The sequence below is a fragment of the Trichechus manatus genome, unplaced genomic scaffold, assembly GCF_000243295.1.
Source record: "Trichechus manatus latirostris isolate Lorelei unplaced genomic scaffold, TriManLat1.0 scaffold00018, whole genome shotgun sequence".
Lineage (NCBI taxonomy): Eukaryota > Metazoa > Chordata > Mammalia > Sirenia > Trichechidae > Trichechus > Trichechus manatus.
The window spans coordinates 3593543-3610200 of NW_004443954.1; the positions used below are offsets into that span (position 1 = coordinate 3593543).

The 16658-nt window shown below is 40.2% G+C and overlaps 1 protein-coding gene across 1 annotated transcript in view; it reads right to left on the minus strand.

The window, feature by feature from the left end:
* Positions 1-903: 903 nt before the first annotated feature.
* Positions 904-16658, minus strand: part of LY96 (lymphocyte antigen 96) — a 34286-nt gene continuing 18531 nt past the window's right edge. The window contains exons 2-5 of the mRNA XM_012554451.2: positions 16116-16205; positions 11510-11638; positions 1896-1948; positions 904-1017 (exon numbers count right to left, since the gene is read on the minus strand). Of these exons, the coding sequence (XP_012409905.1) occupies positions 934-1017; positions 1896-1948; positions 11510-11638; positions 16116-16205 (356 nt within the window). The 3' untranslated portion in view covers positions 904-933. The remainder of the gene's footprint in view (positions 1018-1895; positions 1949-11509; positions 11639-16115; positions 16206-16658) is intronic.

The following is a 16658-nucleotide window of genomic DNA, read 5'->3' on the forward strand; positions in this document are numbered from 1 at the left end:
AATTATCATAGTGTGTATGCTTCTAAAGAACTATGTAATTTACTTACTTATTATATTTATCAGTCTCTCTGTTATGGATTAAATTGTGTCCCCCAAAAATATGTGTTGTAAATCCAAACCCTTATATATGTGGATGTAATCCCATCTGGGAATAGGGTTTTCTTGGTTATGTTAATAAGGCTATAACAGTGTAAGGTGTGTGTGTCCTAAGCAAATCACATCTGAGATATAAAAGTAGCAGTTTAGGCATAGGAAAACCCAAAAAAAAACAAACCCATTGCTGTCGAGTTGATTCCAACTCACAGCAACCCTATAGGACAGAGTAGAACTGCCCCATAGAGTTTCCAAGGAGAACCTGGTGGATTCGAACCAACGATCTTTTGGTTAGCAGTTGTAGCACTTAACCACTACACCACCAGGGTTTCCGTTAGGCATCAGAGCAAGCACAGATGGAGGGGAAGATACACGCCACATGAAGATCACCAAAGAATAGAAGCTGAAAAGAAACAAGGACCTTCCCCCAGAGCCAAGAGAGAGAGAAAGCCTTCCTCTACAGCTAGTGCCTTGAATTCAGACTTCTAGCCTCTTAAACTGTGAGAAAACAGATTTCTGCTTGTTAAAGCCACCCACTTGTGCTACTTCTGTTACAGCAGCCCTAAGAAACAAAGGCACTCCCCTTATGAAAATATAAGCTCCATGAGGGCAGGATTTTTCTTTTTTTTTTTTTTTTTTGGTCTGGGTTGTTAAACGCTGCATTCCCAGCATGTCAAACAGGGTCTGACATCCAGGAGGTGGCAGCTGCAGAGACGTAGGTGAGCCCCGAGTAGCAGCAGGCAAGTGAACTCAAGAGATGTCTTCACCTGTGCAAAAAAATTGTTAATAAAGAACAAAACCTTCGAAAAATAAAATCGACTCCATTTATTTGAATGCAGATTAGTGTATCATGGTAAAATTCAAACAAAAGAGCATCTCTTCAGTCTTTCCGCTAATGGCTTCTGCAACACATCTGTACAGTCCCTAAAACAGGGAAACAGAAATACAAATAATATAAAATGTTAGATCTTCTATTTTAAAGGCTTTTGCAAAAATTTTGTGAGGCTAGGAGAAAGCCATTTAAATAGAATTGATTACAATTTTCTCATTTTTCTAATGAGATGAAATTTTGCAAGCCTTTGAATTCAGCGTGCATAAAATCCATTTGTTTTTATGAGACAATGTTTTTTGCAATTTTTAAAACTAGCCTATGAGGTTTTGAACATTACATATCATTTGTAAAAAATAGGCAAAGAATATGCCTTGCTAAAGTTTATTTCAAGTCACTAAAAAGTGAAACATGTAAAATTTCATTGCTAGGTATGTAATGCAAATATCTAAATTTACACCTGTATTTTTTATTAGGCATTAATTATTTTTACCAAGGCCAGGATGTCCAGGCTAAGTTTCCAAGAAAAATCTTGGACAAAAACAAGTCTATAATTTATGTGATTTTTATTCTCCTAAATAATTTTTACCATATATTTTGTATATTACATAAATTATATATATATGGCATATATATAGATATATATATATTTAGCATGTTATATAGGGAGTTACTGAGTTATACACAGTGGTTGTCCAGTGTTTTGATCTGAATGAAAATCATTCAACATACTAATACTGAACATTTGCATTACTTTTAGCAAAGTATGTCAGAGGGAAAAATGCAATAAAAAGGAAAATTCTTTTGTGTAACCTTTTCATATTCTGCAGAAAGAAGAAATACCAAAATATCCAGTACCTAGAAAAAAAAAACCTTGAACATCTTAATATTTAATTTCTATTTTTAGAAGTTGTGAATTGCTTGTTTCAAATTCCAAAGGTTGCGAACACACAAGGTAAATCTTGAACAATACCTTAGAAAATTTTATTCCCCTGAAGGAGAATGGTATTGTTGTATTCACAGTCTCTGAAAAACACAAGAAGTTATTAGTCATTACCAGGTGCTTTTTTCTTTGATTTTTGTTTTTGTTTGGTTGGGTTTGGTTTGGTTTGGTAGCATGGAGTACACCTTTTACACCTTTATTACTGGCAGAGACAGCCCTAAGCAAAACTGTAAAGAAATAGTGAATGTTACACCCTGGCTACTATTCTCATGTGCTTTCCCAGATCTTCAGAGACTTTCTCTACCAGCCTGTACCTCCCTATTATGGTCTATCTCATAGATACCCATAGCTGTCGAGTGGATTCTAACTCATAGAGACCCTATAGGACAGAGTAGAACTGCCCCCAAAGGGTTTCCAAAGCTGTAGTCTTTAAGGAAGCAATCTGCCACATCTTTCTCCCATGGAGTGGCTGGTGAGTTCTAGCTGAGGGCTGAACCACTGGGCCACCAGGACTCCTGATAGCTCATAGATCGACCTGCTGATTTCCTTGAGAGCATGTATCACAATCTGAATCTATCTTATTTCATTACTTAGTTATGATCTTCTTTTCTCCACCAGTCTGTGAGCTCCGCAAGGACAGGGGTTTTGCTTTGGTCACGTTTGGCTCCAGGACCGGCTGCATAATTTGCAAGGCCCAGTGCAAAATGAAAATGTGGGGCCCCTTGTCCAAAAAGCAGAGGACCCAATTAAAAAATGGGCAAGGAACTTGAACAGACTTTTCACCTAGGAGGATATTCAAATGGCCAACAAGCAAATGAAAAGATGCTCACAGTCATTAGCCATTAGAGAGATGCAAATCAAAACCACAATGAGATAACATCTCATCCCATTAGAATGGCAATGACAAACCAAAAAAAAAAAAAACTAGGTGTTGATAAGGTTGTAGAGAAACAGGACCCTTCATCTTGCTGTGGGATTATAAATTGCTGGTAGGACTATAAATTGGTACAGCCATTGTGTTAAACAGTATGGCGGTTCCTCAGAAAGCTGAACATACTACTTAGCAATTCCACTCTTAGGTATATACCCAAAAGACCTGAAAGTAGAGATTCAAACAGATACTTGTACACCAGTGTTCATTGCCACACTATTCACAATAGCCCAATGGTGAAAACAACCAAAATGCCCATCACCTGATGTGGTACATACATAGTCAGCCATAAAGGGGAATGATGCCCTGCTGCGTGCAACAACGTGGATGAACCTAGAGGACATTGCGCTGAGTGAACTAAGTCAGACACAAAAGGATAAAAACTGGAGGACATCACTTATATCAAATAAGCAAATACATAGAAACCACAAGTAATTAGTGGTTACCAGGGACAGGAAGGAAGGGGAAAGTGAGGGGTTTTGCTTAGAGTGCACTGAATGTATGTTAACAATGGTGGGATGATTAGGAAAGAGATGTCAAGAATGGTTGCACAAATTGAAGAATGTAATCAATGTCACCGAAGTGTGCATGTAGAAATTGATGGAATGGTGGATGTTGTGTGTGTATCACAATAACAAAAAAAAGGAGAAAGGTTACATTAAAGGTACTAAACTATAACACGGTTTCCTTTCTTCCATGTGGTGTTTTTTTATTCACTATTTAATATAATTCTAAGTAAAGGCAAATTAAAATTTTAAATTATTAGTAAGAATTTTATCATTTATATATTGTTTATATTATACAATATAAACATATACAGTAGCCGCCCCTTATCCATGGTTTCGTTTACTGAGGTTTCAGTTAACCCAATCAATCCAGCCTGAAAATCTCACACCTTCCCACCCCCTCCTGCCGGGAGGACTACATTCACCTATTATTACAGTATATTGTTGTAATTGTTCTATTTTATTATTAGTTACTGTTGTTAATCTCTTAGGGTACCTAATTTATAAATTAAACTTTATCATAGGTATGTATGTATAGATCAAAACATAGTATATATAGGGTTCGGTACTATCCGTGGTTTCAGGCCTCCACGGTGGTGGTGGGGGGTCTTGGAATGTATCCCCTGTGGATAAGGGTGGACTACTGTATGTTTATATTATGCAATGCCAGTTTTAAATGCAAGTGTTAGAGCATCTAACTCTTATGCAGAATCACTAATATTACACGATTTGTATTTTGTAGCTCATCCCTTGAGCTGGCCAGAAAAGATTAACACAATCCAGACTCAGGAAGTTTGGAAGGAAGAAGAGCGGGTGTCCACCAAAAATATGTGTTGTAAATCCTAACCCCTGTACCTGTGGTTATGATTCCATTTGGGAATAGGTTTTCTTTGTTATGTTAATGAGACCATATTAATGAAGGGTGTGTCTTAAATCAATCTCTTTTGAGATATGAAAGAGCAGATTAAGCCAACACAGTTGGGGGCAGATAGATGCCAGGCTACATGACATCTCCAAGGAACTAAGAAACAGAAGCTGAAAAGAGACAAGAACCTTCCCACAGAGCCAACAGAGAAAGCCTTCCCCTAGAGCCAGAGCCCTGAATTCAAACTTCTAGCTTCCTAAATAGTGAGAAAATAAATCTCTGTTTGTTAAAGCCACCCACTTGTGGTATTTCTGTTACAGCAGCACTAGGTAACTAAGACACTGCCTCAGGCATGGAATAGCCAGAGGATGCACTCCCTTGGACATAGGAATGTTCCCAAGGTGAGTGTAGACCGTAATAGGTCATCTCATGACTTGGTGCACCTCTACAAGCTGGGGCCTGACAGCTGCCGGGTTCCCTCTCCCACCAGCTTCCCTGGCAGGGACAAGGGAAGTCAATTCAGGCATCTCCCCTTCCCAAAGTCTGCCTTCCATGGGTAACCCTCAAGGTTATTGCAACCTCTGTGCTAACAGTTCTAGGTACTTGTCTCAGAGATGAGGGAGAGTCTGCCCCCATCTAGTCACCATGATGCTGCCAGCCTGGGTGGGGTTGGCCACTACCATGCCCCACCTCAGACACCACAACAGGACACTCACTCCTGACCCCAACTTTCCCAGCAGAAGACAACAGGGCTCACTGGACAGGGGCGGGGAGGGGGATACCAGGTAGGGCCCACGGCATCAGGGACTGGGTGAGTGGGTAGCCAAGAACCTGTCCAAGGGTAGGGAGATGGTAAGAGACGAGACTGTGGGTAAACAGAGGCTCCAAGCTCCTGGTGCATGCCACATTGTCCCATCGGACTTCACTGACAAAACACAAATTTAAAGATAAAATTATTAAGAATTTCAAGACAGCAGTCACAGAGCATTACACCCCAAGCGTGGGGCCCTTCTGAGTATGGGGCCTGTGTGACTGCACTGGTTGAATACCCCTGAATCCAACCCTGTCGACCCTGTGAGAGGGAGAGATGGGTGAGGCTGGAGGGCTTGAGAAAGAAACAAGCATAACTCCCAGCTATCTCCTTTGAGAGACTGCCCAAATGCTTGGTTTGGTGGGAAGAAGGCACTCTAACTTCTTCTGTAGAGTATACTCTTTTCCAACTGTTTTATCTCCCTTGGAAAGTTCATATTTTGGTCACTTCTCCCATTCCATTCTTACAGAGCTTGACGCCTCTGCCCACATTTCAGGAAGACAAGAGGGAACCAAGGCAGGGCCGGGGAGAAGGAGAACAGAGCATTTTCTTACACCATTCTCTGCTCTTCCCAAAGTGCATCCTTGTGGCTCACTTGTGGTCCAGTCCAGTTCTCCTGAAACTGTATATATATAGGATGCAGGACCCAAGCCTCAGAGGGCCTCAAAATGGGCATTTGCTGGGGGGTTATCCATACATACAGGAGGAACATGCAGTAAAGAGAAGTAACTAAGTGGGGTTTGAGATCCTGGGAAGAGGGCTAACAGACTTGCTAAGTTTAAGAGGCCTTTGATATATTCACTTCTTTATTCATAAATGCAGGAGGCAGTGGTGGTTCAGTGGTAAGATTCTTGCCTTCCCTGTGGGAGACCCAGGTTCAATTACTGGCCAATGCACTTCAAGCGCAGCCACCACCCATCTGTTAGTTGAGACTTGCGTGTTGCTAAGATGCGAAACCGGCTTCTGCGAAGCTTCCACACTAAGACAGACTAGGAAGGGTGGCGAGCCACTCCCCCAAAAATCAGCCAGTGAAAACCCTGTGGATCTCAATGGTCCCATCCCGTTGTGCATGGGGTCACTATGAGTCAGGGGCTGATTGGATAGCAGCTAATAATAATGACATTCATAAACATGGTTTTGAAGGAAAAAAATATATGTATATATGCAAAAAGTGGTAAGATTATGCGTGATTTTTATTTTTACTTTTCCATATTTCCTAATATTATATCCTAAAGAAGCATTACTTCTATAACAACAACAAAATGAAAGTTACTTTTAAAATAGCAATGTAGGGTGTTTGCAAATTTGTCCCCCAAATGTCAAGGGTCTCTCGGTACATCAAGGATTCTTAAATAGGAATGTCACCTGGATATTTTCTTCTAAGCTCTGGGCCCATACTCAGTTGCCCACTGAACATGTTTATTTGAATGTCCCAAAGTTATGTTGAACTCAACATGCCTAAGCAGGAACTCATTTATCTTTCTCTTTAAAAATCTGCTCCTTCTTTTGAACACCTAATCTCAGAGAATGGTGCTTCCATACATTAGTCACCAGCCCTCCAGTGGTTCTTGACTTTCCCTAATCCTTGCCTGCCAAATCCAATTACTCAGCACGCCCACCAATTCTGTCTCCCAATATACTCTCTTGCTCTCCTCCCTTCTACTCCCTGGACCACTATCTTGGTTCAGCTCTCATGAGCTCTCACACAGCCTCCTGGCAGCTCCTCCTTCCACTCCAGTTTCCTGCCTCAGCGCACCTTGCCTCCTTGCATATGAACACTAACCCAAACCCAAACCCAAAACCACTGCCATACCAACCCTATAGGACAGAGTAGAACTGCCCCATAGGACAGAGTACAACTGCCTCATAGGGTTTCCAGGGCTGTAAATCTTTATGGGAACAGACTGCCACATCTTTCTCCCATGGAGCAGCTGGTGGATTCAAACTGCCGACCTTTCAGTTAGCAGCCAAGCACTTTAAACACTGCACCACCAGGGCTCCTTGACATGGACACTAACCAAAAAAACCAAACCATTGCCATCGAGTCAATTCCCATTCATAGTGACCCTACAGGACAGAGCAGAACTGCTCCATAGGGTTTCCAAGAAGCCGGTGGTAGATTCGAACTGCCGACCTTTTGGTTAGCAGCTGAGCTCTTAACCACTGCACCACCAGGGCTCCAACTTGAACACTAGTTATCAGTCAAAAATAGAAATCTCAGTTGGTCTTCGCTGCCCACTGACTACAGGAGGCAGGCCAAGGTTTTGTACAAAACTCACACGCTCACCCCTAACCCCTTTTCTTTTTTTTTTTTTTATTATACTTTAGATGAAGGTTTACAGAACAAATCGTTTCTCATTAAACAGTCAGTACACATACTGTTTTATGACATTGGTTAACAATCCCACGACTTGTCAACCCTCTCCCTTCTCGACCTTGGAGGACCTACTTTTTTTTGGTGAAAATATACATAGCCAAAGACACACCATTTCATGAATTTCTACATGTACAATTCAGTGACATCGATTACATTCTTCCAGTTGTGCTGCTATTCTCACTATCCTTTTCCAAATTATTCCATCACCATTATCTTCAACTCACTGGCCCCTAGGCTTCCCATCAAACCTTTTGAGTTGCTGTTGTCAATTTGATCTCACTTAGATAATTCTTTTTATTTTTTGTACTTTAGATGAAGGTTTACAGAATAGTTTCCCATTAAACAGTTAGTACACATGTTGCCCTATGACAATGGTTAACAACCCCATGGCATGTCAACACCGTCCTTTCTCAACCTTGGGTTCCCTATCACCAGCTTTCCTGTCCCATCCTGCCTTCTAGTCCTCATCCCTGGACTGCTGTGCCTCATTAGTCCCGTTCTGTTTTATGGGGCTGTCCAGTCCCCAGCTGAACAGTGAACCTCAGGAGTGACTTCACCACTGGGCTAAAAGGGTGTCTGGGGGCCATACTCTCAGGGTTTCTCCAGTCTCTGTCAGGCCAGAAATCTGGTCTTTTTTTTGTGTGTTACAATTTTGTTCTACATCTTTCTCCAGCTCTGTCCAGAACCCTCTGTAGTGATCCTGGTCAGAGCAGTCAGTGGTGGTAGCCAGGCACCATCTAGCTGTACTGGACTCAGTCTGGTGGAGGCCTTGGTAGCTGTGGTCCATTAGTCCTTTGGACTAATCTTTTCCTTATGTCCTGTTCTCTTCATTCGTCCTTGCTCCTGAAGGGTTGAGACCAGTGGAGTATCTCAGATGGCTGCTTACAGGCTTTTATGACCCCAGATGCTACTCACCAAGGTAGAATGTAGAACATTTGCTTTATAAACTGTGTTATGCCAATTGAGCTAGATGTTCCCTGAGACCATGGTCCCCACAGCCCTCCACCCAGCAATTCAGTCCCTCAGGGAGTTTGGATGTGTCTATGGAGCTTCCATGACCTTTCCTTGTACAAGTTGTGCTGGCTTCCCCAGTATTGTGTACTGTCTTACCCTTCACCGAAGTACCACTTATCTATTGTCTATTTAGTATTTCCCCACCCCAACCCCTCCCATCCCTCGTAACCAACAAAGACTGTTACTTTTTGTGTGTAAACTTTTTCATGGATTTTTACAATAGAGGTCTCATACAATATTTGTCCTTTTGTGATTGACTTATTTCACTCAGCATACAGTCCTCCAGTTTGATCCATGTTATGAGATGCTTCACAGATTCATCCTTGTTCTTTATCATTTCATAATACTCCATTTTGTGTAGGTACCATAGTTTGTTTATCCACGCATCTGTTGATGGGCATCTAGGTTGTTTCCATCTTTTTGCTGTTGTGAACAATGCTGCCATGAACATGGGTGTGCATATGTCTGTTCGTGTGACGCCTGCCCCCTTTTCTAAGCTCGTTTCTAGCAATTCCCCATGGGCACATTCTGCTCCAGCTACAAAAAACTACTCTCCAAATAAACCATGTGCTTTCATGACTGGATGCTTTTGCATATGTTGTGTCCTCTCAAGAGAATGTCTTTCCTCCTCACTCTGTCTGATGTTCTTAGACTCAAGATTTTAATAAAATAGTCTGTGCAGCCTTATCTGAGTTTTCCTGTCAGTTAGTTGATAACTACCTAATTAAAGGGGACAGTGTTGGTTGAGTGGTAGAATTCTCACCTTCTATGTGGGAGACACAGGTTCAATTTCCAGCCAATGTACCTCGTGCACAGCCACCACCTCTCTGTCAGTGGAGGCTTGCATGTTGCTATGATGTTAAACAGGTTTCAGCAGAGCTCCCAGACTAAGACAGACTAGAAGGACAGGCTTGGCAATCTATTTCTGAAAATCAGCCAATGAAAGCTCCTTGTATCACAACTGGTCTGATCTGCAATTGATCATGGGGATAGTGCAGGACTGGGCAGCTTTTCTTTCCATTGGGCATGGGGTCACCATGAGTCAGGGGTGACTCCACAGCAGCTAACAACAACATATTATTACCCATAACAATAAAAAGAATCAAAAGGATATTAAATGTTCAGTAGGAGAATGGTTAAGTAAACCAGAACATGTTTATTAAATGATATATTTTGGAAGATAAAAATGAAAGTTAGTAAGATATAAGGTAACACAAATATGCTTAATAGTTAACCAATCTATTGACTTTTCTGACTAGGGACACAATAGAAGGTCCTGGATAGAATGGAAGAAAAATGTAGAACAAAACTCAAATTCCTAAAAAAGGCCAAACTTACTGGGCTGATAGAGACTAGAGGAACCTTGGAGACTATCACCCTAAGATACCCTTTGAACTTGGAACTGAAGCTATTTCTGGAGTTCACCTTTCCGCCAAATAATAGATTGGCTTATAAAATAAACATTATCACCTGTGAGTAATGTGCTTCATTAAACAATCAACTATATGAGACCAAATGGTCAACATTTATCCAAAAGCAAAGATGAGAAGGCAAGGAGAAGGGAAGTTAGATCAATGGAAACAGAACAAACAGAATGGAAACAATGAGAATACTGACACATTGTGAAAACTGTAACCAGTGGCAGGGAACAATTTGTATAAAAATTGTTAAATGGGAACCTAATTTGCTGTGTAAACTTTCAACTAAAACACAATAAAATACTGTTTTAATAGTTAACCAACAAAGCAAGATTCAAAAACAGATTAACTAGAAAGATTTTTAATTTATCGTTACGTGAAAAAAAGCAAGGTGCATAACAGAGTGTAAAACATGCTAATTTCTATCAAAAATGGGGGAGAAAATAAGACTCTATCCATATTTACTATATATGCATAAAGAAACTTTGGAAGGCTATCTTAAAATCTACTGACAAAGGTTGACTGGTGGAGGATTGCGGTTGGGATGGTTGGAAATGAGGCAGATAGGGAGAAGGAGGAAGATGTTACACTGTATGCTATTTATGCTCTGATTTTTAACCACATGGATTCACTCTTCAAAGACTTAAATTAATTAATTTTAAAAAAACAATTGTAGTACAGTATATTTACAACTACACAAATAATATTCATACATAAAACACAAGAAGGAAATACACCAAAATGGTTTTATAAATATGATTCTATGACTTTTAATTGTCTGTAGTTTCCAATTTTTGGTAGTGTGACGGTATCATATTTACAATCTTTTAAACTATTTAAAACACTAGTTTAAAAATTATTTAAGACCCTAAACCGAAAATATCCCCTAAAGTCTTCTTAAAACCAAACAATAGTTTAGCTTAACTGGTAAAGAATATCTGCCTTGAGCATTATGCTCTTAAGATCTATCTATATGGGATCAAACTGACAACAGTAACTGGAAGGATTAGCTAGGAACCTCAGAGGGCAGTGAGTTTATGTAAATGGGGGAGGAATAACTCAGATTAGCTAGGAACCTCAGAGGGCAGTGCGTTTATGTTAATGGGGGAGGAATAACTCAGAAAAGAAGGGTGAGATGGTTGCACAATGGGAAGAATGTAATCAATGTCACTGAATTGTACATGTAGAAACTTGAATCGGTGTGTGTTTTTGCTGTGCACATTCTCAACAAAAACCAAAATAAAATAAAATAGATTTTTTAAATTATTTAAGAAAAAAATTCATGGGTCTGGAATCACTCATCTTTAAAGTCCTAAACTCTAAAATTTTATGATTCTGTGAATAAGTAATTACAATGTAGAGGGAAAACATTGAACGAGACCAGTATTATACCAGCATCGAAGTATTTGGTGAGTTTCCATGAAAAATAATTAATGTAATGTTTAGGAAAAGAGACCCATATGCAAAGAAAATGTAAAATACTAATGTGAACAAGGTAAAAATTGTAATATCTCTTCAAACACACTCAAATAAACATCATCTTAATAACAATTTAATAACATAAATTGTAAAATGTTGTTTAAGCTGCTGAAAGTTTCTAAAAACTTTGGTTGGAATGAAGAGTTATTATCAGAAAAGGAGCTTCACATTTTCGGTGTATTTAAATTTCCTAACATTCTCATAGGAACTATGCTATGTTTGAAGAGTACTATGAATGCTTACCTCCCTTCAGAGCTCTGCAAAAAGAATAACTGTCATCAGATCCTCGACAAATAACTTCTTTGCGCTTTGGAAGGTTTATGGAGTTGACAGATAGATAGAGATTGAAATATAATTTTTCCACGTCTCTCCCTTAAAAAGAAAAAAAAAACCCATTAGCCCCTCAGATAAGAGATTCTTTTATAAATCATACTAATACGTATTGCACACTTAAAATGTGCCATGTGTAAGGATAAATATAAAATGAAAAGAAAAAAAAAATTTTCCCTATTGCAAAAAAGGAGAGACACCCCCCCCCTTTCCCTTTTCCTTAGAGTATTTACTTTAGAAATCTTGTCATTATAAATTTTTTCTTGGCCTCTTTTGGGGAATCCTCTTGAAAGGCTAAATAAGCTTCTTGCCAGTTTGACAACCCAGGAATGTTTCCTCCAGACCTGGGAGCCATCTCTTTAAAATGTAATCAGTAAGAAAGACAGCTCTCCTATCTCTCAGTTTCCGTGGGAGGGTCAGAACCTAACCTTGCCGTGCTCCAAGCTGTACAATCACCTCCTGTCATAAAGATGTGAAGAGTTTACTTTTCCTATGGGTAAAAGCAATTATCAAACACTGGTGGCTTTCCAATAACCAGGTGTATTTCAGATAAACAATGTTTAACAAACAGTGCTGTCAAGTCCCTTTATTGGAGGACTAGCTTTCGGTTGAGGAGTCCCTCGACGGCACAAAAGGTTAAGCACTCAACTACTAACTGAGAGATTGGTGGTTTCAACCCACCCAGAGACACCTCAGAAGAAATGCCTGGCAATTTGCTTCTGAAAGGTCACAGCCTTGAAAACCCTATGGAGTGCATTTCTAGTCTGCAATACAGGGGTTACCATGAATCAGAATCAACTCATTTACCTTGAGAACATCTATGAAATGGGTTGCATCTACCTGGCTATATAAAGGGTGAGATTTCTTTCTGTTTGCAATCTCTTTAGGGGATTTCCTACGACGCATCACACTCTGGTTCGATGCTTATTTGATGATAAAATTGTTTTCAGTCTCTTCTACCTTTTTGGAGAGGTTTTCTGGGTTGGAAACAGATTTTTTTTTAATTATATTTCCCCAACACTTGTGTTTTTCCTACATTATTCCACTTAATCATCGCAACAACTCTATGAGGTGGTATTATTATCCTCAGCCTGAAGACAAGAAAACTGAAGTTCTGAGAGGGCAACTAGTATATCTTAATCAGATAAAATGTTCTATAGAGTAAGAATTATGTATGCTGTGCCTAAAAAACAGAGGAATCTTCATAACTTGATTGAGAAAACTATCAAACAAAAACACAAAATTTCCAGTTCTAGTCACAGTTCTGCCGGGAAATTCAAAAGAAAGAAAAGGGAAAGGAGAGAAAGCAAGGACAATTAACTCGTGTCGATGTTTTAGGACATTTGATGAAAGATTTCTTGGAGAATAAAATTGAACTTTCGATTAAAAATTAAGGGTATGAGCTATTTTTTATTCACTTAGGAGCTCCTTATTATCAAGGGAATTAACATGGAAAATTCTAATAAACAATGAATTTTACTCAACTCTTCCAAGTTCATCAGTTGCTCCAACTAGAAAAGATATACAATACTTTTTATAATGAAAACAATTATTATAACACTACCTCATTGAAAATGCTTTACTAATGAGGTCGCCATGATTCATAGCAGTCATAATCAAAAAACTTGTCCATCTAACTTGAACTTGATTAAATATAACCATCAGCTCCTTCCTCAGAACCTTCTCCTTCCTTTGGCGTTTGTGCCACCACTCCCTTCAAGTTGGCCTCTAACCTACTTGACTCCATTACCTCTGTCTATTTTATTGACCCCCTTTTCTTAGGTTTCTATCATCAGTTCTTTCTTTTCACTCTGCATACTTGTGCTGAAATGGGTTCCTTTATGTGGCCTTCTGTTCCTTTATGTGGTTCTTTGGCTCCTTTTCGGAAAAACTGCTTGAGAAATAGTTTCCCTAAGCCCTGAGGAGTTATCTTTGCCCTAGTTTTCTACCGTAGAGGTTTGTTACTTTTGTCCGGGTTGACTGACATTTCCTGGGTAAGCTGTAAACAACTTGTGTTTTGATACTTTTTGTCTGGCCCTGGCCTGCAGCCTGCCCTGCGATTGGTATGCATCTTGCAGGGACTGGACAAAATACTATGCAAATGAAGTGACAACAGCCTATTATACAAATGAAGTGTCTGTGGCCTACCAAGGGGGAATTGGTCAGTTTGTAGCCCTGGTGGGAGGTTCATGCCTTGAAATTGACCAGGAGTTTGCTTTTATCTGCAGCCAAACCCACAGAGGTTGGCAGACAGAAGCAGAAGGAAGAAAGAAGAGAGAAGAAACAGAGAGAGAGGTGGCAAGGAATCTCCTAAAAGAACTGTAACACGAGTCAAGGGCTGTTACACTGAAGACAGTGAGATGCCCAGAAGGGTCTGGAGGCAGAATTCAGTAGTGACAGCAGAAATCTGCTGCTAGGGATGCAGTTAAGAGAGCTGAACAAAACTGTCACACTAGCTATGAGTTGGGTCAGTCAGCAATGGAGAGATCAATGGCATGGAGGCCAACGACAGAGAGGCCTGTCCTGAGAGGGCTGAGCGGAGACCTGTCCTCAGGGGGTTTAAGGAAGCCTGTACGGCTGAGAGGCGGCATGAATGGCAGAGAGAAGGACCTGCTTGCTTGCAGGAGCTGAGAGAGATGTCCTGCGCTGAAGAAGGGAGAGATGTGCTTTCCTATTTGGAGGAGCCTTCCAGATTTTGCCTACATGCTTCCTGACCCTGATCCTGGGTTGTACCTTGTTACTTCCTTAATAAACCACTTGACTGTAAGTATGGTCTATGAGCTCTGTGTAGCTGTTGCAATGAATTTCAAACCCAGTAGAGAAGTAGAAAGTGCCACGGGGAGGACGGCCAGTGTCAGAATTGGTAAAAAGTTTGGAGAGTGGAAGTATGTCTGTCCTCCACCTCATAGGAATTAGCTTTGTGCTGATGGTGATTTTCATTATCCCCCCTGAAGTGAGATAGGTTCTGTCGCTACTCACACCATTTTACAACATCCTCCCTGGCTTTAAGTACCACATACCGTGTGTTATAGACTGAACTGTGTTCTTCAAAACTTTATGTTGAAGTTCTAACCCCTGGTACCTGTGAATGTGACCTTGTTTGGAGACAGAGTCTTTGAAGATGTTAACCATTGACATGAAATCATACTGGAGTAGAGTGGGTCTAATCCATTCTGAGTTGTAACTTATAAAAGAGAAGAGTTACAGACAGAGAAAGGACAGCCATGTGAAGGTACATCTACAAGCCAAGGAACGCCTAGAAGCTGGAAGAAACAAAACAAGACCTTCCCCTAAAGCCATAAGAGGAAACACGGCCTGCCAACAGCCTGAATTCAGACTACTAGACTCCAGAACTGTGAGGCAATAAATTTCTGTTCTTGTATGCCACCCAGTTTGTCGTATTTTGATATGGCAGCCATAGGTAACTAATACATGGTGATAATTCCCAAATCATTATCTTTAGTCCCGATTTTCTCCTGACCACATTCCCTATATTCATTTAACATCTGCACTCAATATTGCTCAATTACCTTACTCAGCATTTCCAAAATTGATTTCCTCATCTTCGTCACAAATCTGTAGGTCCTCATTACTCTGAACCTGAAGTACTACCAAACTTCCTAACTTGTCTCCACTTCTCTACTTTCAGGGTAGAGTGTGGAGAAGAACATCATGAGGTCTATTTCAAACACTGGTCTCATGGCCCAGCTCACAACTTGTGCCTGAACCTCTCCAAAAGTATAGATGCATGTAGAAGGTGAAGAAACAGTTTTCACAAGGAATTTCTTGACACACAGGGTCTCAAGACTGCACTGTTGTGGTGTCCATCTGATGCATGACAAGGGACCCTCTTTCCATTTTTTATGGAGCTCAAATATAAGTTAAGCACATTCTAAAGAATATAAAATATTTCAAAAGTGGCAGGCTGACTCAAGGTGCCCCCACTGATCCCTGCCTCCTGGTATTCATATCCTTGTATAATCCTGCCTTCTTGAATGTGGTCTGGACATTAGTAGCTTGCTTCTAACCAATAGAATATGGACAAGATGACAGAAGGTCTCTTCCATGATTAGGCTACATACGACAATTATTGCTATGTTGCTAGCAGACTCTCTGTGTTGCTGGCTTTAATGAAGCAAGCAGCCATGTTGGAAAGGCCCACATGGCAAGAAACTGAGGATTGTCCAACAGGCAGCAAGGAACTGAATTCTGCCAACAACCACATAAGCATGAAAGCAGATCATTCCCCACTTAAGCATCCAGAAGAGACCCCAGCCCTGGCCAACACCTTCACTGCAGTGGTGGGAGACCCAGAAGCAAATGCACCTAGGTCAGGCCCAGACTACTGACCTACAGGAATTAAGAGATAATAAATGTGTCTTGTTTTAAGCCATTAAGATTGTGGTAATTTGTTACATAGCAATAGATAATTAATACAAGTACTTTTGGAACACAATTATTTATCGTGGCTATTTCTTCAACCCTTTAGTCAACATACAAAAACAAAAATTGGACTTACTTGGAATGTAGTAAATATGCAAAAGTCCTCTGCTTCCCTTCAATGTTATACAAGGTGTAAGATTCAGTGAAATAGGGTATTTCATGTTATCTAAATGAGATAAAGATAGTGTCAATAAATTATTATAAAGCACTTCTAGTAAGTATAGTATTCTTAATATCAGTTCCCAAAAGACACCTTTGGTGTCTATAATGAGAAAAATTTAAAATGGTTAAAAATATTTCCCCAAAACATATTTTAATAAAATTCCTTTTTCCATTTTGGGACTTTTAACCTATCCTTATCTCCACTGAAGGAGTCTTGGTAACGCAGTGGTTAAGCGCTCAGCTGTTAACTGAAAGGTCAGTGGTTCTAACCCACCAGCCACTCCAAGGAAGAACAATGCAGCAATCTGCTTCCATAAAGATTTACAGCCTTGGAAACCCTGTGGGGCAGTTCTACTCTGTACTTTTGGGCCACAATGAGTCAGAATCAACTCAACGACAATGGTTTTGATTTGATTTCTCCATTGCACCCCTTTTCTCCACTCTTTTTACCTTTCTT